At 31.6% G+C, this 27,949-nt stretch overlaps 3 protein-coding genes across 7 annotated transcripts; 2 read left to right on the top strand and 1 right to left on the bottom strand.

Moving 5' to 3' along the window:
- The first annotated feature begins 2,178 nt into the window (after window positions 1-2,178).
- Window positions 2,179-13,179, top strand: LOC129902654 (MADS-box protein SVP-like). 3 transcript variants are annotated; one of them, XM_055978005.1, is made up of 11 exons: window positions 2,180-2,328; window positions 2,444-2,509; window positions 2,707-2,891; window positions 8,178-8,256; window positions 9,310-9,371; window positions 10,620-10,719; window positions 10,809-10,850; window positions 11,235-11,276; window positions 11,423-11,559; window positions 12,373-12,423; window positions 12,803-13,179. In XM_055978005.1, exons 3-11 carry the CDS (start codon window positions 2,710-2,712, stop codon window positions 12,816-12,818), a joined length of 711 nt encoding a protein of 236 aa, XP_055833980.1. In that variant the 5' UTR covers window positions 2,180-2,328; window positions 2,444-2,509; window positions 2,707-2,709; the 3' UTR covers window positions 12,819-13,179. The 3 variants fall into 3 exon arrangements, with proteins under 3 accessions (XP_055833981.1, XP_055833980.1, XP_055833982.1); XM_055978006.1 differs by lacking the exon at window positions 11,235-11,276 and having other exon boundaries at window positions 2,179-2,328; XM_055978007.1 differs by lacking the exon at window positions 12,373-12,423.
- Window positions 13,180-14,590: 1,411 nt separating this feature from the next.
- Window positions 14,591-19,197, top strand: LOC129904082 (O-fucosyltransferase 31). Its single transcript, XM_055979612.1, has 10 exons — window positions 14,591-14,794; window positions 15,421-15,483; window positions 15,583-15,664; window positions 15,771-15,841; window positions 15,956-16,044; window positions 16,152-16,355; window positions 17,118-17,382; window positions 17,982-18,209; window positions 18,306-18,503; window positions 18,612-19,197. The coding sequence occupies exons 1-10, from the start codon at window positions 14,654-14,656 to the stop codon at window positions 18,819-18,821; spliced, it is 1,551 nt and encodes a 516-aa protein (XP_055835587.1). The 5' UTR covers window positions 14,591-14,653; the 3' UTR covers window positions 18,822-19,197.
- A 456-nt stretch (window positions 19,198-19,653) lies between these two features.
- LOC129904080 (mechanosensitive ion channel protein 3, chloroplastic-like) lies at window positions 19,654-27,585 on the bottom strand. Of its 3 annotated transcripts, XM_055979610.1 has the most exons (15): window positions 27,395-27,585; window positions 26,733-26,858; window positions 26,422-26,569; window positions 26,238-26,297; window positions 25,145-25,308; window positions 24,654-24,789; window positions 24,455-24,552; window positions 24,178-24,291; window positions 23,912-23,972; window positions 23,251-23,400; window positions 22,933-23,043; window positions 22,571-22,738; window positions 22,360-22,473; window positions 21,367-21,423; window positions 19,654-20,737 (listed from the first exon to the last, which is right to left on the bottom strand). In XM_055979610.1, exons 3-15 carry the CDS (start codon window positions 26,488-26,490, stop codon window positions 19,916-19,918), a joined length of 2,124 nt encoding a protein of 707 aa, XP_055835585.1. In that variant the 5' UTR covers window positions 26,491-26,569; window positions 26,733-26,858; window positions 27,395-27,585; the 3' UTR covers window positions 19,654-19,915. The 3 variants fall into 3 exon arrangements, with proteins under 3 accessions (XP_055835585.1, XP_055835584.1, XP_055835586.1); XM_055979609.1 differs by lacking the exon at window positions 26,733-26,858; XM_055979611.1 differs by lacking the exon at window positions 26,733-26,858 and having other exon boundaries at window positions 24,654-24,777; window positions 27,395-27,584.
- Window positions 27,586-27,949: the final 364 nt, after the last annotated feature.

Here is a 27,949-nt window from a genome sequence, read left to right as displayed (position 1 = left end):
TGTGAAAAGTTTTATAATAATATTTATTTAAATTTACGTGACAGTTTTTTTTCGTCGCAAAAGAATCACTTTTCTATAACCAAAAAGAATTTGATATTGAAATTATTTTTTTATTTTTAAATAATTATAATTTATTTTATATCATAAATTTTAATATTTTATAAAAAAAAACTTATAATCAAACAATGCTACATAAATTAAGGCATAATTAATGAGAGGCTAAATCTGGTAAGACATTATTGCATATTTCATGCCTGAAATAGTGTCAAAAGCTCCTTTATCAAATAATCAAAGTTCTATGTCGTATTAAATCATTTTTAAAGACATGCACTTGATGGTTTTTGTCCCACATATATAATTGTAGTCAATAATGTATATTATTTTGTCTAGAGACATCCCCTCTGAATACAACACAAGGGTAAAACTTTTATCCTAGGGATAAAAAAAGAAAGAAGAAGAGCCTATACAAATCATGGGGTACATTAGAATCTTGAAGTACCATCACTAGTTGTGATTATTGTCATAGTTAATAAGGTTGGAAGTAACAAAAAAAAATGGAATTTGATCCTTATTTGAAAGTAAAAAAAAAAAATTTATCTTCGTGTAATTTGATCCTTATTGAAGATATTTGATTCTTGCCCAATTGGAATGGACTTTTAGCCTCCGCAACAAGTTGCTGATAGAAGTTAACAATTCTTTTTCAAGTGACCAATCAACCTATGAAAGAATAAAATTATATATTTCATAAACTAAACAAATCACAACTTTGGATTTTTTTTTTCTTTTTTGGAACCTTTGGAGAAATCTGAAGTCCTTATTTGGTGTTTGTTGTATTTCTATACAATAGCTTGCAAATTATAAGATAAAAGTCTGGGGCAACAAACTTGATAGAGAAGGTGTTAATTGGTAGATGGACTTGATTGCTGACAATTTTTTTTTAATTGAATATTACATATTACATTTAACTCATCTATTTTCATGATTTCAACTTGAAAATCTCACTTTTAGAGAATCCGAGCCGAAACGCTACTAAGGGGTTGTTTGGTTTGAATACAAGTTATGATGAAATAAGTTATGTTGAGATTAGTTACGATGGAATAAGTTATGCTGAGATTATTGTTTATTGAGTGTTTGGTTTATTGTATTCAAAATAATATGTTTTGCATAAATTTTAAGAATAAATTATTTGTTTACAAAAATATCCTTCACTTTATTTAATTTTTTATATTTTCTTTGCAAACTTTAGTTATTCAATATTCATTCTTAAAATAAAACTTCCATCTTCTTTTACCTTAAATATTTTCATGTGTACATTTTCATGATGTTCGTATGTATTTAAAAATAAAACTTTCTTCTTATTTAATTTTAAAATAGAATTTTCATTTTAAATTTGTTAAAGTAAAAAAGGATTTATGAGAAATCAAAATATAAATAAACATAAGAATTAGTCAAATAAATTTATAAATAAAAATTATATTATCTAGTGTAATTTTATAATAGAAAAAATATGAAGAATTATCATAAAAATAAGGAGTGAATGTTGTTATATATGGTATTAAAAATAATATATATATATAAATGTGAAGAGTGAGGTACAAAAAATATTTAAAAAGATATATTTGTAATTTACCTATTTTATCCCGAAATAAGTTATTTCGGGATTAGTATACCACCCAAGAGGAAGGATAATTTATCTCGGTACTATTTATTAATCTTGGGATAAGTTATCCCGAACTTACCAACCAAACACCAACTTAAGTGCCACTATAATTTAATTTTGGGATTATTTGGTGTTATCCTTCACACCAAACGATTCCTAATAGTAGAAGTTATTATAAGTAATGTGCACAAGTTGAGATCCATTAATTCTTAGCCATCATTTGGTTGGAAACAGTTATTTCGGAACTAATTATTTCGAAATAAGTTATTTTATCATACATATGAGATAACTTATCACATCATTATAATATAAATGATGAGATTAATACTCTCAGTACTATCTAATATCTCCCTTCAAATGCAGGATAAAATAATTCAATATTTTATTCCAAAATTATTATATCTTATATTTCACCTCAGAGAAGTATAGCAAATTTGGCAAATGAGAGGTTAACATATGTCCTTAAAAGGTAAAGCTACAGTTTCCAGATTTTGACATAAAAATAGCATCCAACCACTCTCTTTCTCTTTCTCTCTCTCTAGGTTTTAATTGGTAGAGCTCTCCAATTATATCTTCCAACAATAAATTAAAAAAAAAAAAAAAAACTCTTCTTTCTCTTTTTTCCAAGAACAAGAAGTGAACAGTGTTGATTCCATCTCCAAAATTAGGTCTGCACATTTATACTTAATTATTGGTCCATTTTTATAGGTTTTCTAACTGGATCTGAGGGTTTCCTTTTTAATTAGGGTTTCTTATTTTTTACTATTTTTGATAATTGGTAAGGTTTCTTGAAGCAACTAAAGGTCTCAGGAAAGATAATTATATCATCTAATATCTTCTCTAATTCAGGTATATCCTATACTTATTATCTTTTTCTACTCTTATATATCGAAAAATAGTAGTCACACGACCGAGGAATAAGATCTGTAGAAGTTCTACTTTCTTCAGATATCACTTGTGAAATTATATTGAATATGTTGTTATCTTGTTTAGGGTAAATTTTGGTGATATATTGCTTATAGTATATGTTTTTTTTTTTTTTTAAGAGAATGGCTAGGGAGAAAATAAAGATAAAGAAGATAGATAATATAACAGCAAGGCAAGTGACATTTTCAAAGAGAAGAAGAGGGCTTTTCAAGAAAGCTGAGGAGCTTTCTGTTCTTTGTGATGCTGATGTTGCTCTTATCATTTTCTCTGCTACTGGAAAACTCTTTGATTTTTCTAGCACCAGGTAAAAATTTATATCATATACTTTTTTTGTTCATTTGAACTTTTTTCTTCTAAATTCTGCACGAAATAATATAGTCTAAGAGTGGCGAATTCACGAAGTTCGTTGAAAGTTGTTTGATATGAGATTAAAGGGATTATAGTTTTGGGATAGATTAGTAGTTTCAGAATTATTTATCTCACTATTTATATTAAAAGACGAAATTAGCTATCCGATATAAATAATAAAATAACTAATTTCTCGGAAAATCTGAACTCATGAGATATCTTTTCCAGCATAAGATGTTGAATATAATCAGGACTGGTACTGCATTTTTGTTCGATCATTTAGAGCCCGTTTGGATTGACTTATAAATTGCTTATAAGCTGTTTTTAATTGTTTTGAATATTTAGTTGACCAATTTAAATTTATTTTGTGCTTAAAATAAGTCTAAAAAATAATTGAGTTTGTTTAATTTTGCTTATTTAAAGCAGCTTACAAGCTGAAAATAGTTAGATGCTAAAAAAAAAATAAGTTGGGCTTTAACTTATAAACTATTTAAAATAAGTTAAGTCAAACATGCCCTTAATCTATTTGTATTACTTTTCCTTTTTTATTCTATTTTAGAAAATGTAACTTTTTATATTTAGTCTTTCCTTCGTCCCAATATAAATATTGTTTTAGCAACAAAATAAAATTAAAATAGTCCAAAAAAATTATAGACAATAATTAGTAAGTAATTGTTTCGAACTATAACTCTATGTATTGAAGAGCTACTAGCTTGTTCTTAATAGCCATCAATTCTCAAAGAAACATTTAATATAAATTTATAGGGTAACTCAGTAAATGAAACATTGTATGGTTATTATTTTTCTTAATAAATTTAAAAAGAATTAAAACGACATTTATTTTGGGACATAGGGAGTAACTCTTAAATTCAATATCTTTTATAATTTATTTAAGACCACAAGATTCCCAATATTTTGGTATGTTAAACACAAACTTTTAATTAGTTAAAAATTACATGATTCAAAAATAAGTTAAACTCCATTTTAAGTCAAACAAGAATAAACAAAGGAGTATAGATATCAAAATTATACCGCTTTTGTTCATTTTTATTTGTCCACTATACTAAAAATAGATGTTCAGCAATACTTGTCAAATTTATGAAATCAAGATATAATTTTAATTTAGTTCTTAATTTACTTTTATCATTAATTAATACTTATTTTTCTATTACATTTTTCAAGATATTGTATTTATTATATTCAAAGGATGATATGACAAAATTAACCTTTTATTTATACTTTTTAAAGAATTGTGTAAAGTCAATAGTGAATAAATATTATTGGACGGAGGGAGTATTTATATATATATATATATATAAAACATATGTGGAATTCCTTGACTTTTCATATGTTTTACTCTCGCATATTTTAATTTTTTTTAGTGAAAGTATTAGCCATACCTCATGAATTAAGAGTGCACACTCGTCCGAATGTATATTATAATAACTCTAAAATATATAGGGTCCGTTTGAAAAGTCAACAGGTAATTGTAATTATTAGGATAATAATTATTAGTCTAATAATTATACAATTTAGTAATTATGATGATCTGTTTATTTGCCACAGTGTAATTTTATTATAATTACAATTATTCTATTTGGTTGTACAAGTGTAATTAGAAGGTTATATGAAATTTTAAAAATCAAAGTTAATTTCTAAATTTAAAATTTATATTAGACAAATAAGGATCTTTATAAATGATATTAAATTAAATATTAATTAATAAAAGTTTAACTAAAAAATAAATATTTTGAAATGTGAAATATCAAGTTAATATTACTAAAAATGAAATTGAAAATATGACATAAATCCTAAATTCATAACAAAAAATTTAAAATAATGCTCTTATATCAAATTTTAACACAACGTACATAAATATGATTTTAAAAATTAGAATACTAACAAAATTATTTTTAAAAAGAAATGGAATAATAAATAAATAAATAATATGAAAAATTGCATGGAATAAAAAAGTAAAGGTTGAGAATAAGAATGAAATGAAATATAAATAATATATATATATATATATATATATATAGAAAATATTGGAATAATAAAAATATATATTTTTAAAAAAGTAGAAATAAAAAATAAATTAAAATGAAAAAAATATAAATATAAATAAAAGAAGAATTTTTAAAAGTTTCATGTAATTAAATGATGTAATTACATCAATTTCTTACCCTTTCTTGGGAATATAAGAGTGTAATTACTCCCCGTCAATTACACCTAATTCTTCTCTTACCAAGTAATTACTTGGTCTACCAAACAAGTCAAAGTGTACACCCAATTACACCAAATTCCAATTACATTGTGGCTTTCTAAATATGCTCATAATCTTATCATCTTAGGAACATTTTAATGTTGTAATTAGGGGTGTACAAGTCAAACCATCTAGTCAAATCGACTTGTGATGTGCTTTGGTTGGTTTGGTGTTAAATAAAATATAAAAAACACAATTTTTTAAATATAATATGCTTTGTAAGTATTTTTTAAATTAGTTTATAACTTTTAATGTTAACATATGTTATTTCATATTTGGGCAAATAATATGACTCAAAAAATTGACATGTGGTTTTTTCGTGAGTTTTTGATATGTTTCCTAAAGATAATGTCTTGCAGATACTATTATACATTTTATTTTATTTTATTTATTTAAGTGTCTTTGATCTCTTTTTCAATTAGGGTGTAATTTTAAAAAAAAAAACTAAAAAAAACAAAAAATCGAGAAAATCAAAAGAACCAAATAAAATAAAATTTTGAAAAAATCAACATAATTGATTTAATAAATTGACATAATTGATTTAGTTATTTTTTTAATGAAAAATCAAACCAAACCGACCTATGTACACCCCTAGTTGCAACAATAACATGATATCCGACAGAGTGAGGATAATATGATATATACAAATCTTATTTTTATTTTTATGAGATAAGAAAAATTATTTTTAAACGAATAAAAACGTGGCTGGTTTCTTGTGACAACAGAAGCCAAGAGGGGTATTTCTACCATGGCAAAGACAACAAACTGTAGATTCATAGGGTTTCTTTAAACAAGAAAATCTCGTGTCTCACACTAATTACCTCTTTTGTAATTAACTATGATTTTTGTCCTAAATAATTGTGAATTAATTAGATACCCTAGGAAATTTACTTGTGTCTTTGAATAGTTCTTTATTACATAAAGTATATACTTTCTCCCCTTCATTTTTATTTATTCATTTTAAATTTTGCACGCTTCTTAAAAAATAATAATTAATTAATAAATAATATTAAATCTTTTGAAAAATAATTTGAGGATTAAGTAATTAATGTACTGACAAATAAAAATGTTTATCTATTTTTACTATAGTGGGCAAGTAAAAATGAACACATAAAATACTTTAGTTGTAATATTTTGTTTTTCGATAGTCAATTTACAGGAAATTTGATCAATATTGCAATATATATATATATATATATATTGTTTTTTTAATCATATTGACATGAAAAAAATTGCAACTTATAATATTTTTTTATTTAATTTTTAAATATCTAATTTTACTTTTAAAATAATGAGTTAATCTACTCTAATTAAATTTGGTTTTGAGAAGTGAAACATAATAATCAATTTGGAAGGGAGGGAGTTCCAGCTCGTAGTGTATTTATTTAATTAATAGTTATATCTTTGTTTTTTCTCATTAATTCGTGATTGAAAAAACCTCAATTTCTAATAATATCGACGATTAAAATTTGTAAATAATCTAGAGTTTCCTTTAATTTGATTTTACTCCGACATCTCTTTAATTTATAAACTTTAAATTTGGTGTCAGTAGTCCTTCTTTAGTCAAATCATTCTATTACATCAGTCATTTATTACTGGCTAAGACAAGATATGTTTATTACTAAAAATGACTTACTTTTCTTTATAATCTATTTTTTAAAAATATTATCCTTTTTATTTTTGGTATTCTTTTAATTTCAATTTTTTAGGTGATATATTTAAAACTATAAAATTAAATTATTTTATTTATTTTTTAAAACTCTCTGTGAAATCAAATTAGACCATTATTTTTTAAACCAAAGGAGTAATACAAACCTGACTTTTGGAAAATGGAAAGGGCAGAATAAAAGATTTTGCACTTATTTCCCAATTAGGAACTAAAAAATGCTCCATTAGAATTATCATATGGTACCATCGAATATTTATGTCAAATCCATTCAATTCACTATAGTTAACTTAATTTAGTGAATATGTGTATTAATTAATCATAATTAAATGATATAAGTGTATAATACAGAGACACATGTGATCAGACATCTATTTGTTTGCTGTGAACATCCTATAAGAGTAAGTTTTATCTTATCCTTTCTTGTTACTCCCTCCAATTCATTTGTTTTATTATCAAGTTATCAAAACCAAACCTATCCAAATTCATAATTTTTCAGATATATTAGGCTCCCATTTTAGATTGTTCACACTTTGGATGTTCAATTTTGAACGTGTTGATAAGGGTGTGTATCAGTTGGTTCAATTTGATTTTATGTATTATCGGCTTGGTTTATTAGTTTTTAATTTTTAAATAGGCTAAATCAATAACCAAATCAGTAAGATATTTTTATCGATTTTTGGTTTATCGATTTTGGTCTTTAACGGTTCGATTTTCGATTTAACCAATAAGAAAATGCTCATAAAATAATTATATAACTTCTCCAATAATTTAATGTAAGAAAACAATAACGTAACTTTACGAAATGTTCATAAAATAGATTCAGTAGTGAATAACATGAAAAGAACTATATAAGTGCAATACAAATAAAAAAATTAAGACAATAATGTGAATTAAAGGCTAAATGACAAAGATAATAATCAATAAAGTATTGATATTGATATTTAATATTTATGTAGGGGTAAAGTAGTAAATTAAATATGTCTTAATGGGTTATCAATTTACGCAAATAACCCAATATTAACAAATCAATATCAAATCAATAACTCGATAATTTTTTTTTTATAAAACCATTAAAAATCCACTAAATCCAATAATTCAATAGCAATAATTCAATAACATTTATTTTGATTCGATTTGATTTTTGCACATCGCTCAAGAGGGTTGAGTTCTCACATCGGTTGGTGGGTCATAGGTCATATATAGTCCAACTAATGCAGATTTTGAGACATAGTTGATTGATAAATGTACAAAAATTGATTAACACTTGATTTAATTAACTGAATAATTAATCATCTTGTTTATGGATGTAGCATGAAGGATATTCTTGGAAAATATAAGCTGCAGTCAGCTAGTCTTGAGAAGGTTGACCAACCTTCCCTTGACTTACAGGTACCAATTATATATTCTAAATTAATAAAAATAAGTGATGCATTGTTTTATTATGTCTCATATTGTATGAGTAAACTATATATGGTTATATTAAATTAATGAAGGTAATTATCTTAATTAGCTAAAGTAAAAAATACATATCTCTCTCAAATTATTTGTCGTGAAATTTTAAAAAAATTATCTCAAATTATGTCATTTTAAGAAGTTTACGATAAAATTAATTATTTTTCTGTTGTATCGTTAATCATAAGATTTTTTTTTGAAGACTACAAACACTTTAACTATGAAGAGATGCTACATAAATAGAGTAAATATTCAATAAAGTTAAATTATATTTTAAGACATAAATAAGAGTAAAATAGTCAATAATTCTACCTAATTAATGTTTTCTTGATGAGCGTGTGAAAAAGAAACAACAACAACAAATAATTTGAGAATTGAGACGATCAGAGTATAGAGCCCGTTTGGATGGGCTTAAAAAAGTAACTTTTATGTATGAAGTGCTTTTAGAACTTTGAAGTGCTGAAAATTATTTTTATAAATAAGCAGTTGAGTGTTTGGATAAAAGTGCTTATGCCGAAGAAATGAGGAAAATAATGTGAATTTTAGGGTTAAAAGAATAAAAAGGCTAGTTTGAAAATTTAGTTAAAATATAAGGGATATAAAAGTAATTTCCATGGTCAAAAGAAAATGGCTTTAAACACTTAGAAAAAAAAAGTTAGGAATCCTAACTTTTTATTTTTGTTGGACTTTAAAAACTTTATGGCTTAAAGTTACCATTAGACAAACACCACAATAAGCTAAAAAGGACTTATAAGTTGGTTTGACCAACTTATAAGCCCATCCAAACGGGCTCATAAACTATGATCCAGTGACAAATGTATGTAAAATATACATGTTTTGCATTAATTATTAGTTTGATGTAAACACACTCGACTAGGTTAAGTTATTACTGAATATTAAGCAGTCTATAATTACATCAACATAATTAATTAAGTTGCATATTTATTAATTTACTAACCTCTTTTGTTGCTTTATATAATCATTTTGTAGCTAGAGAATAGCCTCAACATGAGATTAAGCAAACAGGTTGCTGATAAAACTCGTGAGCTAAGGTATGTATAATTCTTTTTTTTCTTTAAATAATTGTTTTCGTATTAGCTTGCACACACGCACACAATTTAATTTTACATATTATTGTAATTTATAAATATCTTGTAACTCTGCTTAATAAAGCTTAAGTATATATAAAAAAATTACCTAGCAATTTTGTTGGCGCATTTATTTGAAAGTTATCTTTGATTTGCCATGATTTTTATCTTACTAATTCATTAACCGCTAAGTTACACATTCACCTCAAATTTCACTATCACAGATATTATTGGATAATTTCACTGCTTAGATTTAAAAGTGGCTGATCCCTGCTTTTCTGTGATTTTTATTTCCCTTCATTAATCGTTCAGCTACACGTGTACCTCAATTTTACTATCTCCTGTATTATTGGATAACTTTGTCGACCAAAGCTTAGGAATATAAAAAAGTTACGTAGCTTTGTTCTGTTCATTGCTTAGATTTGAGTGTTGTCTTTGATCTCCGTTTTCCTGTCATGATTTTTTATCTTAGTTCATTAACCTTTAAGCCACATCATTGAGTAAAAGCCTGTTTGAATTGGCTTAAAAGTTGGTCAAACCTTTTTAAAGTTATTTTTAGCTTTTGAGAGTATTTTGCAAAGTTAAAAATAAGTTTTAAATGACTTTAAAAAAGTTAAAAATCAAAAATAGAATTCTCCCTACTTTTTATTTTTTGACTTAAAAGTCATTTTAGTTTGATTTTTTATTTTTCGACTTAAAAACTACTCTTTTTGTTCAGCCAATCCAAACGGTTTTAATTAAATCTAAAGTAGCTGCTCCTCGAGCCTCAAAAAATGAAAGTTCAGCTTCCTACACAATTATTATTAATATGGATATATTTCCTTGGCTTAATATTCTAACTACGGATTGTTTCAATCAAGCACCTCAATTAAACCATAATAAAGTGTTTATATTAGATATTTTCAATTCAAATTTTGAAAGAAACTAAAATTAACTCATGTTCTCAAGAGTGTATTAGATAGTTAAGTTAATCATGTGTAGAATATGTTAATAATCTCATTTAATTATACACACCAGTCTTAATTGGGATAAGTCTATGGTTATACAACTATTGAGGCTAATGCATATAATTAACGAAGACGACATATTTTAATTGGTCAACTTATCCACGTAGCCCACACTCGAGAACACATAATTTTTTTCTTCCAAAATTACATATTGATATTTTTGTGTGTGTGTGTGTATATATATATATATATATATATATATCAGGCAGATGAGAGGTGAGGAACTTAAAGGATTGAGTTTAGAAGAATTACAACAAATTGAGAAAAGACTTGAAGCTGGATTCAACCGTGTACTTGAGATTAAGGTTTCATAATTTTTGTTAAAAGAAATAATAATACTTTTATGCTAATTAAATAAACTTCTAACATCCGTAACTTATTTTTTTAATCTCAGGGTACACGAATTATGGATGAAATTACCAATCTTCAAATAAAGGTTTGTAGAATAACTTATTGTTTGATTAGCATAAATAAACACATTTTTGACTAAAAAAAAATCCCGCGCATGAAGTATCCCATATTTATGCAAGATCTAGAAAAATGCCACACCTCTAAGGGGTGTAATGTAGGTCACGTATTCTAATACAAGCATCAATAACTGTTTTCACGGTTCGAACTTGTAACCTATTGATCATAGTAACCACTAGGAACGAAATCGCTAATTTTTTAGATGGACATCCTATTAAAATTTTACTCATCGATAAGGCTTTTCGCCGTCAAAAATGTTACCAACGGGACAATTTTCCCGTTGCTCAAAAGCTTTATCTTGACTAATCTTTTTTTTTTCTTTTGCCATTTTTTGACTCATGAATCTTTTCAGGGTGCTGAACTGATGGAAGAAAACAAACAATTGAAACAAAAAGTAATTAAAAATCCTCTTGGAATTAGTAACCTTTTATGTACAATTTAATTGTTTATTAATTAGTGTTAATTAATTAAATTGAGTGATGATCATCATATTCTAATTGGTGCTACCTATATATGTGTTGTTTTTGATGTGCTACTTAGATGGCAACTCTGAAGAAAGGAAAGTTGCCTTTAGTGACTGACATTGTGATGGAAGAAGGCCAATCATCTGAGTCTATAATTACAACCAATAATCCTCCTGACCAAGATGATTCCTCAAATGCATCTTTGAAGTTAGGGTAAACTTGCTTATACTCTTACATAAATAATTTAACTTATTAGATAATTATATGGCGCAACTTTAGCTTATCGAGGAAATGATCCTTGATAGGAGGGTGTACTGGAGGTTGAGAATTAGTGTAGAGGGTTAGTAGGTAGTCGTTGGACGTTTTTCTTTTTCTTTCTCTATGTATTACCCCTTCCGTTTTAATTTGATCGTCTGGTTTTGATTTGCCACAAAGTTTAAAAATGTAAAGAAATTTTTTGAATTTAGCGGTCTTATATTAAAGATATGTAGGATGTATCAAAATACTATTTAATCTTATGATCTTATAAATATCTGATGTGTAAAATTAGAATTAAAGAGTTGTTAAAAATGAAAGATGCATTCTTTTGCAGACTCAAAAACAAAGTAAGACAAATAAATTGAAACAAACAGAGTAGGATATTTCTTTGTTTTTCACTATTTTTAGATGTTAATTACTACATGTTCTGTTAGCTTGGGTCATCTTATTATCCTGATGTTGTTTTTGCTTGTTTCTATTGCCTTTTTTTATCATTCTTTGAGCTGATAGTTTATCAAAAACAACCTCTCTACATTCTCAAGAGAGGTATAAGATCCATGTACACTGTATCTTCCTCAAACTACACATGTGTGATTAAAACTAAATTTATTATTGTTGTATAAATACAGATTAGGTAAAGAATTTTGCCACCATCAACCTAATATAACTAGTTATAACATGTTTATTTATCTTATATATATTCTAGGTTACAAGTTCCACTTACTATGTATATTTACTTGTTATCTTTTGTCTATGCAATTGTAACAGTGGTACTCCTGCAGTTGAAGATGATTCCTCAATTACATCTTTGAAGTTAGGGTAAGCTTTGTTTATATTCTTCATGGAAATGCATATATACATATACACATACTCCCTCTGTCCCTAATTTATATGTAGTTTTGATTTGATATGAAATTCAAGAAAGACTTTTAAATTTGTAGTCTAAAATAAGTCATAGATATTTGTGTAGCTATAAATTATTTTAATAGGCGTAAAACAGACATTTTAAAGTTAAATTGTTACTAAATATAGAAAATGTGTCATTTTTTTAAAATTGATTAAAAAGAAAAGCGAGTGATATAAATTAGACGGAGGAAGTGTATATATATTCACCATCAAATATGGCAGGCATTTTGATTACTTATGTTCATTATTTTTGTGGTCTACAATTAATTAAATATGCTATATATTTGATCAGGTTACCATTCACCTAACAAATTCAAAGGGGGACGCTTTTGTTGAAGATCGTACTACTACTACTACTAATAATTTTTGGATGAAAACAATGAGTGGCATATATATTTGCCGCCTTTGGGAATATAATTGTCACTGCTTGTACTATCTATATTATATGTATGTGGACAACTTGAGAAAGGGCAGAATTAATGCAGATTAACTAACCATCTCATTTTGGGACTTGTGTTGTGAGAGGCATTAGACAATGTAGTCTCTGAGTTCACGTGAATTCAAAATAAGTTTGAATTCTCTACATATTTATTATGATACGAAATATCTATAAATATTTGATTATATATGTAATTAATTAATATTGTATAGTAAATTGAAGTCGCTGAAGATTGAATTCTTACTTGATTAAGCTTCTAGCACTAGTGCACCGGGGAGGAGCTAGTGTATAAGGTACTGATTTAGTTTAAATTTTATATTTATCTTTAAAAAAATTATTTAATATATATAAATTATTAATTTTGAACCTAATAATTTAAAATAAAATTAGAATACTTCAAATCTTCACTCCATTTCTAATTTTCTACTAGTGCTACACCCATCTCAAATAACAACAAAATTATATACAACCTCTAAGGTTAGGAAAAGTTTTTGATTTAATACAACATTTTTGTATTCATAATCGCTTTTTAAATTACCCACAAGTGCGCGAATAAAAAAGAGAGTAACATTATGCTCTGAGAGCCTCCTTCTCCTAGTAGGTTGAGCCTCCTTTTCATTTGATAGTTCGATAAGAAATAAGTTTTTCATATATTAATTTCTGTATAACTTATACGACCTTTGGTGTATAGATATGAAAAATGTTATTCATATATTAATTCAATACAACATTTGATTGACGATTTAAAAATTCGCATAATCAATACATGTATAAGTTATGAAAGAATTTTTTATTATTATTAGCAGAATCTAAGCTTGCTTGAGGAAAGCATTGAAATCATTGAGATTTCGGAGTAGATTTTCAACTTCTCCCTTTATAACAAGAATCAAATAGGCATTGTCAATTAATAGTTGCATCAAATTTTCTACTAAATACTTCACTGCTACATTCGCCATTGCTGCAGTTCTAGCTTGCTGGGTTTGGGGTTCTTGACTGTGCAACTTTGATTTTGAATGCACCCCATCTGTTCAATAAATTGTCTAAGAGGAAAATTAGCTTGTTGGTAAGCCGATGTGAACGGTAACTCCGACGTGAACAGTACTCCGAAGTGAACTTCTTAGCCTTATCTAACCTATTTTTATGCTTTTATTGAGCCGAGGGTCTTTCAAAAACAGTCGTCCTACCTTCGTAAGAGTAAGATCTGCGTACACTTTATCCTCTTCAAACCCCACGTTGTGGGATTTCACTTAATCTCTACATAGCTAATACTTGAATTAACAACAACAACAACCCAGTGAAATCCTACAATGTGGGGTCTGGGGAGGGTAGAGTGTATGCAGACCTTACTCCTACCAAGGTAGGACGGTTGTTTCCAGGAGACCCTCGGCTCAATAAAAACATAAAAATTGGCTAATACTTGCATTAAATAATACATAAATTTACTTATAAGTAATTCATATATTAGTAATACTTACATAAATCTAACCAACTACCAACGACCCCCATTGTTGACTATGAATGCAAAATATTTTATTAGTGGCTACACCTTAAATGAACAGTAAAAGGCTATTCCTTGTAAAATTACTCCATGAAAAGCCCAAATATTTAAGCCCAAATAGATCAGCCCATGCTCACGGAATGAGTTAACTGAAAAGTATTTACAGATCGGTTAAGTACGACGGCGACGGTGAGAGCACCGGCACGATGAACTACGTCCGGCAGACTCCGTCGAGTCGGAGAATGGCATGGCCGCTGCAAATGGGTGGACTTTTGATGCTTCTTTTACCAAGTCTGTTTCCCAGTCTCTTCTCTCCTCTTAGCCGCTCTTATCCTTCCCTTTTCTCTGTAAGTTTTCTTTCCTTCTCCAGTTTCAGTCTTAACCCTACCTTGTGAAGATAGAGAGACTGTTTCCGAAGATCAATCATTTAGTATTGGAGTGAAATGTGTCGAATTTAATGAAATGAAATGAAAATTCAGAAAAAATGGGATTGAGACGCAGTTGATTGATTGATGTGTCTGTGTACAAATGCATTCTGGAAGAACAAACCTATTTGAACAAGAAATTGTGGATTAGCTAGACTCTAACCATTTCCGTTGTAACAAAGCTATACTCACAGTCTTTTACTAAGGCATCTGCTACCGCATTCGCCTTGCCCGGATGATAAAGGATAGTCATGTCATAGTCCTTGAGCAACTCCAATCATCTCCCTGCCTCAATTTGAGATCCTTTTGATTGAAGATCATGTAAAATTTGTCATAATTGTACAATCATAGAGACTGTAATATGCTCCTATCTTTAGCTTGGACCTAGTGTCAGTCGTGGCCAGCTTAGCCATGTAAATTTTTTAACCTCATATGGATTTCCAGGTGTTCATGATTCACGTGCACCCTGACTTCTTTTTTAACACAGTTCCTGCTCAAGCTTTTAGAAAAATTCAGTTCTTTTATTAGTTTACTCCTTCAATTTGCAGGAATGGAATGCTCCAAGGCCTATGCACTCGCATTTACTAAACAGGGCTTTGCAACAACATACAGTGAGTAGAGTTGCCACTTGAATTGTTTTTAGCTGTGAGATTGTTATGGAATTTTTGAGACCATATATTCAAATCGTTTATTAATTTAGTACCTTCCAGTCCAAAGCTCATGAAGCAGAACTCTGGTCGCCCTTGCCTAACCAGGGATGGGAAGCCTGCGCTGATAAGCAAGATAGTCAATGTGAGTGTCGCACCCATGCTATTGTATCTTGCCGCTGCATTATGAAGGGGATTCTGATTAGTAAATTCTGTGTTCTGACCACTCTTCAATTGCATATGTTGTGTAGCATTGGGTAGGAAGTCCCAGGGGTACATACAGGTGTTTTTGGATGGAGGACTGAACCAACAGAGAATGGGGGTATGTAATTTTCAGTTATGATATTGTTTGGTTTGCAGATTCTTGATGTATATTACTTTCGGGGAACTTTAGTCCCATGAATGATTTATAATTGATTACTTGCTCCCATGATAGATCTGTGATGCAGTAGCTGTTGCCAAAATTTTAAATGCAACACTTGTAATTCCGTATCTTGAAGTGAATCCAGTTTGGCAGGATTCGAGGTATTTAGTGTCAGCCATTGCTGCATCCATTCTCTACGTACTTTTTAAGTTTTTTGTGAAGTACCTTTTTCTGGATTGATACCTCTTATGTGAAGTGCTTTTCACAGTTCCTTTGCAGATATATTTGATGTTGATCGTTTTATCAGTGTCTTGAGTGGTGATGTTTCTATAGTTAAAGAGCTTCCCAGTGACTACTCCTGGAGTACCAGAGAATACTATGCAACAGGCATACGTGCTACTAGAATTAAGACAGCTCCTGTACATGCTTCTGCTTCATGGTACCTGGAGAATGTTCTTCCTTTAATGCAGAGGTACTACTGAAATTTAAACGTCTTTTTTGAGATATACACTGAATAACTGACCAAGTATTCATGTCATTGCACTTGAAATATGTCCTACTTCTGAAAACTTATGTTTTTCGCTAGGCATGATGGTTATATTTGATGCAAGTGATTTGACATTCATTCATTTCTTTATATGTGTTGCTTCCATGTTAAATGAGTTGCAACTATCAATTTAACATTGAAGTATTCTTATGATCATTTTCAATAGATATCATATTCTCTCAGTTAAAGTGTCATTCACAGTTCAATTGTTTTTTTAGTAATAGCACTAAAATAGATGCATTTGTAAATTTTTTGTATGGTCAGATATACACAATTTGTGAGTTGCCTGAAACTATCAAATCCTCTCAAAGATGTGGAATCAATTAATCAAAATGAACTCGACATTTACTTGGTCTCTGGGAAACTGTGATCGACATTAACAATCTCATCCCACCCCCTTGGGCAATGAGAAGGTAAAAAAGAAAAGAAGAAGAAAATAATGGAAATATCGGTAATTTGCATCAACAAAGCAATATTAGATCATCACATAAAAACAGTCATTGCCCGTGTTCATAGATTTTCAGTTTTGCCAGCCAACATGTTACACAATGGTCATTACCAGATGCATTTTTGTAGGCTTGATTAAACTGGGACACTCGGCTCTCAATAATTGAAACATAGTATGAAGTTCTCTTTGTATGATAAAGCTTGAACTAACAACATGACTAATTTGCTTCTTTCTTCCAGCTATGGGATCGTAGCTATAGCTCCATTCTCTCACCGTTTGGCTTTTGATAACCAACCTTCAGACATCCAGCATCTGCGCTGTAAGGTCAACTTTCACGCGCTAGTTTTTGTTCCCCATGTCAGAACGTTAGGCGATGCACTTGTCAGTCGTCTGCGTAGCCCTCCTAGTTTGGATAATGCATCAAGCGCTATACACTTCCACTATAAGGAAAAGGACAGAGCAGGAGCTGGAAAGTATGTTGTATTGCATCTTCGCTTTGATAAAGTATGATTATCTTCTACCTTGCTGACTCAGTTCCATTCTTACAATCATAGACTCTGTTGAAGTGGAGTGTGTTATGCGATTTTTTGGTACAACTATGAGGGCATAGTACTGTATCAGTGAGTTTTATGTCAAATTCTCATGTCTATGTTAGTTAAAAGACACTATTATATGAAGGTTCAGTAAATGATTATCTTCTACCTTGCTGACTCAGTTCCATTCTTACAATCATAGACTGTTGAAGTGGAGTGTGCTATGCGATTTTTTGGTACAACTATGAGGGCATAGTACTGTATCAGTGAGTTTTATGTCAAATTTTCATGTCTATGTTAGTTAAAAGACACTATTATATGAAGGTTCAGTAAATTAAAGGCGATCTACAATAGTTATCTGTCAGCCAACTTTGGGTAACTAGGCCTATAAATGTCTCCAAGTTAAGAAAGTTAAAGCCGGTCTCGGTCACTAGAATTCACTTGGATACCTTCGATTTTGATCCATCCCTGTTCATTAATGGAAACAAATGAAATGGCCTTTGTGCAAAACAAGGATTTGTCATTTAATGCATGTGGGTATTAATTGCCTGGAAAACATCTTTTAAACAGGATATGGCTGCTCACTCAGCTTGTGATTTTGGTGGCGGCAAAGCTGAGAAACTTGCTCTTGCAAAATATCGCCAAGTACTTTGGCAAGGGAGAGTGCTTAACTCCCAGTTCACAGATGAAGAGTTAAGAGGCCAAGGGCGTTGTCCATTAACTCCGGAAGAGATAGGACTCCTTTTGTCAGCCTTGGGATTTAACAACAGCACACGCCTATATCTTGCTTCCCACAAGGTGTCTTTAACTATGATATTACTTATTTCTTACAAAGAATGATGTGTTTCATTGTCAACAACAGCTCAAGTACTCTCTGGACTTTATTCTCATCAGGTTTACGGTGGAGAAGCAAGGATATCAGCTCTTCGTCAGTTGTTTCCATATATGGAGGACAAGAAAAGCCTTGCTTCTTCTCAGGAGCTATCTGAAGTAGAAGGAAAAGCTTCTTTATTAGCAGCTGTGGATTATTACGTGAGCATGCAGAGTGATATATTCATTTCTGCCTCTCCCGGCAATATGCACAATGCACTGGTAATTAAATTCTATATCAGAATATCCGATTAATTATTGTATTCTAGTCTGCTTTAGTCTTGATTATACTTTGAAAACTGACATGGGGCGGCATTCGTCAACTCTCAGTTGGGGCATCGAGCATACAAGAATCTTAAGACTATTAGACCAAACATGACATTGTTAGGCAAGCTTTTCCTGAACAAGACTATGGAGTGGTCCGAATTTCAGCAGGCAGTACAGCAGGGTCACAAGAATAGACAAGGACAAATGCGGATACGCAAGGAAAAGCAGTCGATATATACTTACCCTGCTCCTGATTGTATGTGTAAAGCTTAACTTGACACCACATTGGAGGTTGTAATTTGATCAAACGTGATATTTTCGTGTAAATTTGTTATATTTTTGTATTAACTGCAGCAAAGTAGGATCTTTAGTTGACCTTGTTCAGAATATAGCACCCTAATCTTCCCTCATATCTTTGCTATTATGGCTACCAGAGAGTTGGAAAAGAAATAGTCTTAAACTCTCTGTACATGATCCTCAGAAAGAGCTGGATAAACTGTTGTCCAAGGATTAAAGATGAACTAGATTCCTCAGCCATTGTGCAAGAAAACATTGGTTCAACAGTCCATATGGCCCCAGCAAAAACTTTTTTGTAGCCAGTTTAGCAGCTGCAGTTCTGATATTAGTACTTACTATTTTATTCAATATCTATCGTATCTCGTGCTTTTCAAGACAAACTAGTTACCCCTCTATTTCATATTACTTGAATTTTTAAGGTAATGCACACATATTAAGAAAAACATTCAAAGACAAAATTTGAACCTTATTTTCAAACATTCAAAGATAAAATTTGAACCTTATTTTCCTCTATTAACCGTTTGTTTAATCAGCATCATAAAGATAATTACATGTAAAATCATAAATACAAAGTAGTCTTTTATTGAAGTATAATTTTGTAAATAGTGTAGTTTACTTCTAGGAAATTACAAAATTTCATTAATGAAAAGGGTAAACATGAAAAAAGTTTCAAATATTTCTTTTGAACTTTGAACAATTAAATTATTTTGAACAATGAAAAAAACTCTAAAAATTCAGTTAATATGGAATAAAGGGAGTATTACTCAAAATATGTCTAGTCTGCTAGGATATCTGATGGCATTGTAAATATAATGCACAGTCGTCTTAAAAAACTCTTTATAATAATTAATATTCCAGAGAAGAGAATTAGCTTCTTAAATTTATTCATTTGAAGCTAATAGTTAGTAGCATTATGCCTTTCATTGATCATTATTAATTGCTAAATACAAGCCAACTACTGCTCCACAACTATAAATAGTGGAATTTCATGAGAAAATTTATCAGTGCACAATGCAAGCTCTAAAAAATAGCCTTAGCGCATTATTGCACATTGTTGAACCTTCGAATAATCACCTTTCGCGTTCTTTTTGGTCATCTGATGCACTTGGAGCTCCTGGTATCTTATCGTCCGTCTTATCTTTGTTTGAGTTGGTCGAGCTATTCCCATTCCGGCAGGCAGCTAACTCTTTTGATTCTGAGTCAAAAAATGTTGAAGAGGGAGAAGGCGGAGTCGTTTCTTCCTCAATTGGAAGTGTTAGTTTTGACCCTTCCAGTGCAACACCAAGAACAATGTTATCTTCTAACATGGGCCTTCCCACTGAAGGTGATGAGATTGATCTTTCAGCATCTTGTTGTGCCTTTGAAGCAGAAGTTGCCAAATTTGTCTTCTCAATGGATGTATCTGATGTCAACCCCAGTGGGTCTCCAGCAACCGAAGCAACTTGGTTTTTCTCAGAGTTGCTTTTAACTGAACTGGTAGATCCTTGTTTTAGTGATTTTCCATCTGATGGCGACGTTGGTGCTTTGGAATCACCATTAGCATTTGATGCTGATGAGGCCTTAACGACTTCCTTCTCAGTAAGAGTTGATGGTTTGCCATTTGTGTCATCAGCGGCCCGTGATGTACTTGGTGTTTCAACCTTTTGGTCTTTTTCTTCATCAGATTGTACTGAACGAGCAGAAGCTTTGGTTTTATCGTCACTACTGATCTTATAAGAAGGCTCTATAAGGAGGACTTGGCGGTTAGGCCGGTTACGAGAAAAAACGGAATCAACAAATGGTACATCATCCACATCAGTCTCGCGAGATGTTTTCTGCACTGTACGAATAGGTGTAGCAAGTCGAGCACGATGATGGCTGATTACTCGAAGGAGATCCAGCAATATAACTTCCTGCAAACCGAAAGTTGGACAGTGAGAATCGTTAGCAGGAAGTTACTATTTTCCTGATAAGACCTTAGGACCTCAACTGCCACAAACACACACCACAGATTGATATAAAAGAAAAGGCCTCAAGCTAGAAGCAGATTGGATCTATGTATACCTGCAGTTTGGAGTTACAGTTGGAAGATACTGCACTATAGTTTGAACCAAATAGCTACGGGTACTAAAGATGATTATTGACATTTTGTATTACTTCTGAATGTTGGTATCAAAATATCAATTTCATATTTTTCATATTTATTGAAGCTTTATTTATTACTCCTTCTGAGAATCGACTTTGGCATCACAATATAACAAACTAGTCCCACGGAAGTTTACATGAAAACAGTTTTGGCAAAGGTAAGACGAGCATGAGGAACAGACGAACAGAGGGCAGAAGGGACAGTGCATGCATAAAGCATATAGAACGTCCACTATCTAAAACCAGGGCACTAAGTGAAAAAGCTTATACATGACCAAGTATAAATTGATTAATTTGTGGTGACTGGTTAACTAGAAGTACTTTAAGCAAAGACGTGATACTTATTTACAAAGTCAGACTTAGGACTGCTTCATTGAAAGAAGGATAAAACACGTACCTTCACTCGGAGGTACTCTTCAAAACGAGGTGTCTTCACAAAGCAAGAAATCAATATCTGTTTCACATGCAATGAGTAAAAAAGTTGAGTCACTATTAAAAAGGAATCAGTACCTTAGACTTCTACTGCACAATATGTAAAACAAAAATTGTGAAGATTAGATAACATGTACAATTAGTACAGAAGACAAGTGGACACACTTGCACAAGAAATAAAGTGAACCAGTAGCTAAGATGCGGCTAGAAGTTCCCACTACTAGCACTAGGCTCTGCACATTTTGACAGCTAACCCATGTCAAGTGTTAGTCAGAGTTAAAGGGGCTTCTATCTTTACTCTTTATATGCATCTTCACCCTGGATAACGAGGATTCACTTATTCAGGGGGAGAATGGAGTCTCAAAAAGCATAATTGAGAGAAAGGTCCTTCAACCCTCATCAGTCTCTACCGAGTTCACACATTTCTTCAAATAGGTGAGAACGGCTCAGATAGAGATGAAAGAAATCAAACAAGGGGATAAGAAGCAGCTAGCCTTCTTAAAATTTAGCTAGAAGGGAGGGGGTAAAGAAAGTGGGCAAAACAACAAACAACAACAACATACCAGTGCAATCCCACAAGTGGGCCTGGGGGAGGGGGGTACGCAGCCCTACCCCTACCTTGTGAAGGTAGAGAGATTGTTTCTGATAGACCCTCGGCTCAAGTGAAGCAAAGAAGGCAAAACAGGCAAACATTTTATCAAAACCAATTAAGGAATGAAATCATATAGATAAACACTCATGACTAATCCTACATCTTTATGCTTCTATAGAATCTTTATAAACCTAACAAGATGCAAAATAGATTATTCGGCGAACTTCTGATGGTATTATTGGTCAAGCTTATAACTCGTGAAAACAATATCAAGACCACAACTAGTTGCAATACAGAACAGCTGTCAAAGCAGATTACCACTGTATTTCAGGCACTGAACGAGATAGCTAAAGAGGTACCACCTACCTTAAGAGCCTGATTCTCTGGATCAATGTTATCCAGAAAAACTCGCCTATGTAGTCGTTGCTGTTCTACTAGAGGATGTTTCGACAAAACCTTCCGCATATCCGCAACAATGTTCTATACATGGAGTCATAAATTCGCATCAGCCAACAGAACTATTTATTAAAAATAGGAGGATTGGATCTTATCTAACTTGAAAATTGGATTTACTGACATTGATCTTATTCACATCCAAGTGGCTGATGGCAAGGTGAGTCTTGATCCGCCAATGAGTCTTCTGAGTAAGATTCCTGACGATATTCACTGAAAATTTGTGATTTGGTATATGAATTGCTTCACGATCATCACCTCTTATGACTGTTGGTGACCACCAACCTACGTGCTAAACAACAAGAAGTAGTCATGCAACAGCTCAATCCCATAATTTAGCTTTCTATTCAGCTTATACAAATAGGTGTTGTTACCCAACCACAGCTTTATGCAAATCCTTGCATATCAAGCATGAAACACTTCTTGTTATAGGAATTGTTTATTATGTTTCTTATCATCTAATTAGTGGCAGAACCAAATAGTTACCTCCACTGTGCCAGATACATCATAGCCCTGTATCTTAGTCTGTATCCAGTCATTTAGAATAAAGGGCCTTGTTGCATGGATCATTATGCTCGAGAGGAAGTTTGTAAGTATCTGAACAAGCAACAGAGAGTTTTAAAAAAAATAAGTCAGTCTAATGCAAGTGGTACAAGAGAATTCTACCCAGAAAAGGGGGGGAAATGTGAAAAGCAGAAGTGATATCAAACCAACCAATAGTGAGAATGTTCAAAATAAGATGGAGAAAAAGTATAAGACCTGATATTGCAGCACCTAGGAATTCAAAATAAATGCTCAGATTACCTCACGACCAGCAAGAGTGAGCAATACTGTCCCAAGACCCCCAGCTGTCAGCCACTTCTGTGTAGAAAAACCAAGCAATTCCATGAACAACGAAACGGCTGCAACCCATACTGCAGTATATACAGCTTTCCCTGCAAATTCGAACCCCATCTGCAAAGAGCAAGACGCATATTTGAAGAATGAGACTTAAATCAAAGAAGGCAACAATGAATGATAGTAAAAGGTACATAAAAGAAAATTATGCTGCATATGTTTCTTTTAAGGCAACTTTAATCCTTAGAGTTTAATTGGTGCGATAGTTTTAGATTACTTAAATATGGACGGGAAAGGTGTAATAAAATATTACAGACTAGTGTATGCTGCTGCCAAACTAACATAAGCCTCTGATCTGGAGTTAGATCCAAATCAGTTAGCCAAGAACAGAACTTCTTTGGAAAAAGAATATGGTCTTGCGGAAAGGGGAATCAACCAACAGCTATCGACAAGCTTTTGACAAATAAGTAAAACGTTTCCAGTTGTTCAGTTGCCTTCTTTAGCATTAGCTTTAGGTGATGTTTAAATATCTATATCGAGTTTCATCGTAAGCATTTGCGCTTTTATCGTGGTTTTAAAATTTGCACGCTTCAACAAATTGGAGTAAACGTATAATTCCCAGACATACATTTCTTGCATCAGCTGGGTCTTTTGTCTCCACGAGGAATTTTTGTGTTTGCTGAATCAAGCTGCAAAAAGGATAATAAAGATCTACTTCGCTTAAAAGAAGAGAAACTAATCAGCATTACATTATTAAGATATTGGGAAAAAAACAAGAGTATGATGGTAAGTGTCATCATTATGACTAAGAGCTAATAAATAAAATCGCCAACCCACGGTTGATACTGCAACCGAAAATCAAATGTAGCAAGATTTTGAAAGCAAACATATCACCTAGATAAACAGTAGGCAAGTGCCATCACTGTCGATAATGATCGTACAAAATTAAGAAATCTTTGCTTGACTGCCTGGCTAGCAACTGTAGGTAGAATCAGTGGATCTATTGCTCTGCAAAAGTTCAATACCAGCAGCATGAGCGCTTTATAAGGTATATAAAGGGCAGCCCGGTGCACTAAAGCTCCCGCTATGCGCAGGGTCCGGGGAAGGGCCCGACCACAAGGTATATATCTAACTTTATTTCAACTTTGTTTAAATTGCACTGCAATTTAACCTGCATATAAGTATTGCTCCAGACCATAAAAGCACAGGTTTAAGATAGGAGGCTGTAACATAATGCCAGCTACTTTGTTTCCAATTGCTATCACTTTCCTGCAAGAAAATTTTCAGACAAAACTTTAATTTGGGAACAGTTAATGATGTAGACAACTTGCAGCAAGCCAGCAAGAAAGATAGTCCAGAGAAGCCAGTACATGAAGGAAAAGCATTCTTCCAAAGCGCATCAGTGGAGTGAGACCCCATGCAGCAAAACCAAGAACACCAATGGCCAGAACCAGCTGAAGCACAAGTGGGCTTAGATGTATAGTACTTAATGACCTGCAAAATAAACTAATAATTGAATAGGTACCACTTTGATCAAATCAATATTGGGTCATGGATGAAGTATAAATAAAGTAGGTGGGGTTGCTTTAATCAGGAGTGATGATTCCACTTTCAAGTATTAGTGTGGACATTTAATTTGGCAGAAAATCAAGATCAAGTTAAATTATAAGGCTGGGGAATGGGTTGTGATTTGTGAGAAAAAAGAACTTATCCTCATTGATAAAGAGATTCTAGTCAATTACTAGGAACTTCATTGGTGATAGGAGTTGACATATCGGATGACAAGATCAGTTATTAAGAACTCCAAGATCTAAATGTCCATGCAACTTGAATAAGAGATAATAAATATAGAATCATATACCTTTTCCATATTAGTGTTGCTGTTTCCAGAACTTGACACTCATATCCTCCACCTGGCTTTAAAAAGGAGCGGCATAGTAATTCATTACATCTAGTCGGTGAAGGATGGGAAAACAAAGGCCTGCGTACAGTATTCAGAAGATAGATGCTCCAACGATCCTGCCGCTGAAGATGCAGTACACCACATACCAAGTGTCAATGAGGCAGTATAAATTAGAAATGAGTCTACAACCACGACTTATAACATAGCTTAAGATAGAGTTTTGTAGAATAATAGCAGCAAATGCTCCTCTAATCTCATTCAACTTTCAAAACTTCCAAGAATAATATAAAAATATATCATAAATATTAATATTATTCTAGTAAGTAGAGCTATAAACAAGCTGAGTTGAGTTGATTAGTGAATAAGCTAGCTCAATTGTTATAACAATAGATTAGTGAATAAACTAGCTCAATTGTTATAACAATATCAGCTTGAGCATACTGAGTTCAAAAGAACTCAGGCTCTAGCTCGAATTAGCTCAATACACTACAATTCCAGCTAGAACCAGTCTCAATTTACTTATCTGCAAATACACTTACTTACCGAAAAGAACTTTACAAATGTGTAAATACACTTGCGTGACAATAAAGGCACATTACCAACCTTTACGATTTGATCACAAGCCAAAATAAGTAAATTCATCTAGCAAACAAACATGAATTTGAGCTCAAGACCAGCTCAATATTTAGACAAGCAACCCAAGCTGAGCATATTCAAGTTAAGCCAAGTGTGTCTGTCAAACTCAACTTATTAATGGAACTATTCAAAATCATGTCAAGTACATAAAGCTTAGCTTTCTTGAGTCAATTTCATGATGCTTAAGCAATGCAATGAAGTAAATGAATCAACTGCTTATAGCATAAGATCAACAAAAAATTTAAATAATTGAAAAGTCCATGTTATACATAGACTGAAATATTGAACCACGTATATTTAACAACATAATGACAGCAAAATGAGTCATCAAAAAGCTAGCATGCATGAACAAAGGAAATGAAGAGGATGAAAATTAAGGGGAGCTGTGGTGATTATAATCCAACGCAAAGCACACCGTAGAATGTGATGGCAGAAATATGCTGCAAGAATCTGTCTGGCTCCTGCTCATTGTGCCCTACAAACAAACAAAAAATATTAAGAACTTAGGACGTCCTTATTTTATCAGTAAAAAGTTGAAGACATCATTGACTCAATTGATATAGTAAAAGTAAATATCAAATGTGTAAATTTTATTGTACCTTGCTTAATCCACATTTCCCGTGTATTGGGAATTCACGGGGCAGCACCAATGAGACAGCAGCTGCCATTGTCTAATATGCTTAAAGAAATGACACCCAAAAGTCACAATGTTAAAGTGCATATGGGAAGAACCTTTATCTTCAGAGCCTACAAAAAGAAAACAGTGCAGAACCAATATCAAATTAAGCATGACGCAGCCTACCCAGCAGTAAGCAAAAAGAAAATCTCCCCTTTAACTGATTTATGAGGTCCTAGTTATCCAACACAGAGATAGATTTGCAATAGTGTCTTCGTCTTGCACACCCATTACCTTAAAGATAGCTGAAACTCTTTTTGACATTATACACACTAAAGTCTCCACTCATTGTCACAAAGGATTAACAAGTGCAGTGGTAGTCCACACCCAACTAGCACTCTGATCTATCGATTGCACAAGCTGTTTGATCACAGAAATATCTAAAGTAAGACTTTGAGCTGATGATCTATTAGAAACAATTTCTCTACCTCCTACTCTCCCCAGACCCTACTTTGTGAGATTACACTGCACATGTTGTTGAAGAATTCACTCCAACATGTCTCCTCTATCCTAACAATTTGGATCAGAACAACGGGACTAAGCCTCGCCACTCCACATCAAGCACAATTACAAGTTAATACATAACACGCGAGAAAAATCTAAACAGAATGTTAAAATAACGACATTGCTACTGCTACACCACACACACACACACACACACACTCACAAAGATCTTCTCCTTTCCAAAACAAGCTCCTACATCTTCAAAAAACTCAAACATCGAACTTCAAAAAAAAAAACTTTTCACAACAACAACAAAAAAATGAACCATCAACCCTCGAATTAATCGATAATTCAGCTAATTACGAACCTTAAAACCCTTACATTTCACAATAACAACAAAAATGAACCATCAATAACACTCGAATTAATCGATAATTAAGCTAATTACGAACCTTAAAACCAATAAAATCGGTGATATTATCTCAGAAACTGAAGCTACTTTACTTGAAAAGCAGCTAAAATCAGATGGAATTGGTAGAGGAAGATGATGAGCGACACGGAAACACCGACGGCTACAGTTGCGTGAACAACTGAAAGGGAATATCTGTTTTGGATAATTCTCCAACTTCTTACGTGGAACAAAAAAGACTATTCCGAGTTTTTAAAATTCATTTATTTTGAAAAGTATGCGAAAATCAATAATTTGAGGTCGTTGGAATTATCCATATATTAATAATATAGAAAGTCAGAGATTAATTATGGTATTTTTTTTATTTTATATTAAAAATAATTATATTAAAATAGTTATCAATTTAAATAATTAAGAGATAAATATTAATAAAATTAATAAAGGATATATCAGTTAAATAATGTTCTTAATTAATATTTTCTTAAAAAATTGTGCAAAATCTTATCATAATAATTAAAATGGGATAGAATGAGTAAAATTCAACAATTAATATTGTATCAGTGTATTTACTATTTAGTTAATACCTAACATTATTCAA

This window comes from Solanum dulcamara, chromosome 9 (assembly GCF_947179165.1).
Source record: "Solanum dulcamara chromosome 9, daSolDulc1.2, whole genome shotgun sequence".
Lineage (NCBI taxonomy): Eukaryota > Viridiplantae > Streptophyta > Magnoliopsida > Solanales > Solanaceae > Solanum > Solanum dulcamara.
This window is presented reverse-complemented; position numbering and strand designations above follow the sequence as displayed.

Bases quoted from the DNA above. Each gene is read 5' to 3' on its own strand.
- LOC129902654 (XM_055978005.1), top strand. From the start codon at position 2,710: ATGGCTAGGGAGAAAATAAAGATAAAGAAGATAGATAATATAACAGCA. The intron at 2,892-8,177 runs GTAAAAATTTAT...TTATGGATGTAG, and splicing joins TTTGATTTTTCTAGCACCAG to CATGAAGGATATTCTTGGAA. The intron at 9,372-10,619 runs GTATGTATAATT...TATATATATCAG, and splicing joins GATAAAACTCGTGAGCTAAG to GCAGATGAGAGGTGAGGAAC.
- LOC129904082 (XM_055979612.1), top strand. From the start codon at position 14,654: ATGAACTACGTCCGGCAGACTCCGTCGAGTCGGAGAATGGCATGGCCG. The intron at 17,383-17,981 runs GTATGATTATCT...TCTTTTAAACAG, and splicing joins TGCATCTTCGCTTTGATAAA to GATATGGCTGCTCACTCAGC. The intron at 18,210-18,305 runs GTGTCTTTAACT...TATTCTCATCAG, and splicing joins TATATCTTGCTTCCCACAAG to GTTTACGGTGGAGAAGCAAG.
- LOC129904080 (XM_055979610.1), bottom strand. From the start codon at position 26,490: ATGGCAGCTGCTGTCTCATTGGTGCTGCCCCGTGAATTCCCAATACAC. The intron at 25,309-26,237 runs GTGTGCTTTGCG...CTGCATCTTCAG, and splicing joins TTCTGCCATCACATTCTACG to CGGCAGGATCGTTGGAGCAT. The intron at 23,401-23,911 runs GTATGTCTGGGA...TGCTCTTTGCAG, and splicing joins ACCCAGCTGATGCAAGAAAT to ATGGGGTTCGAATTTGCAGG.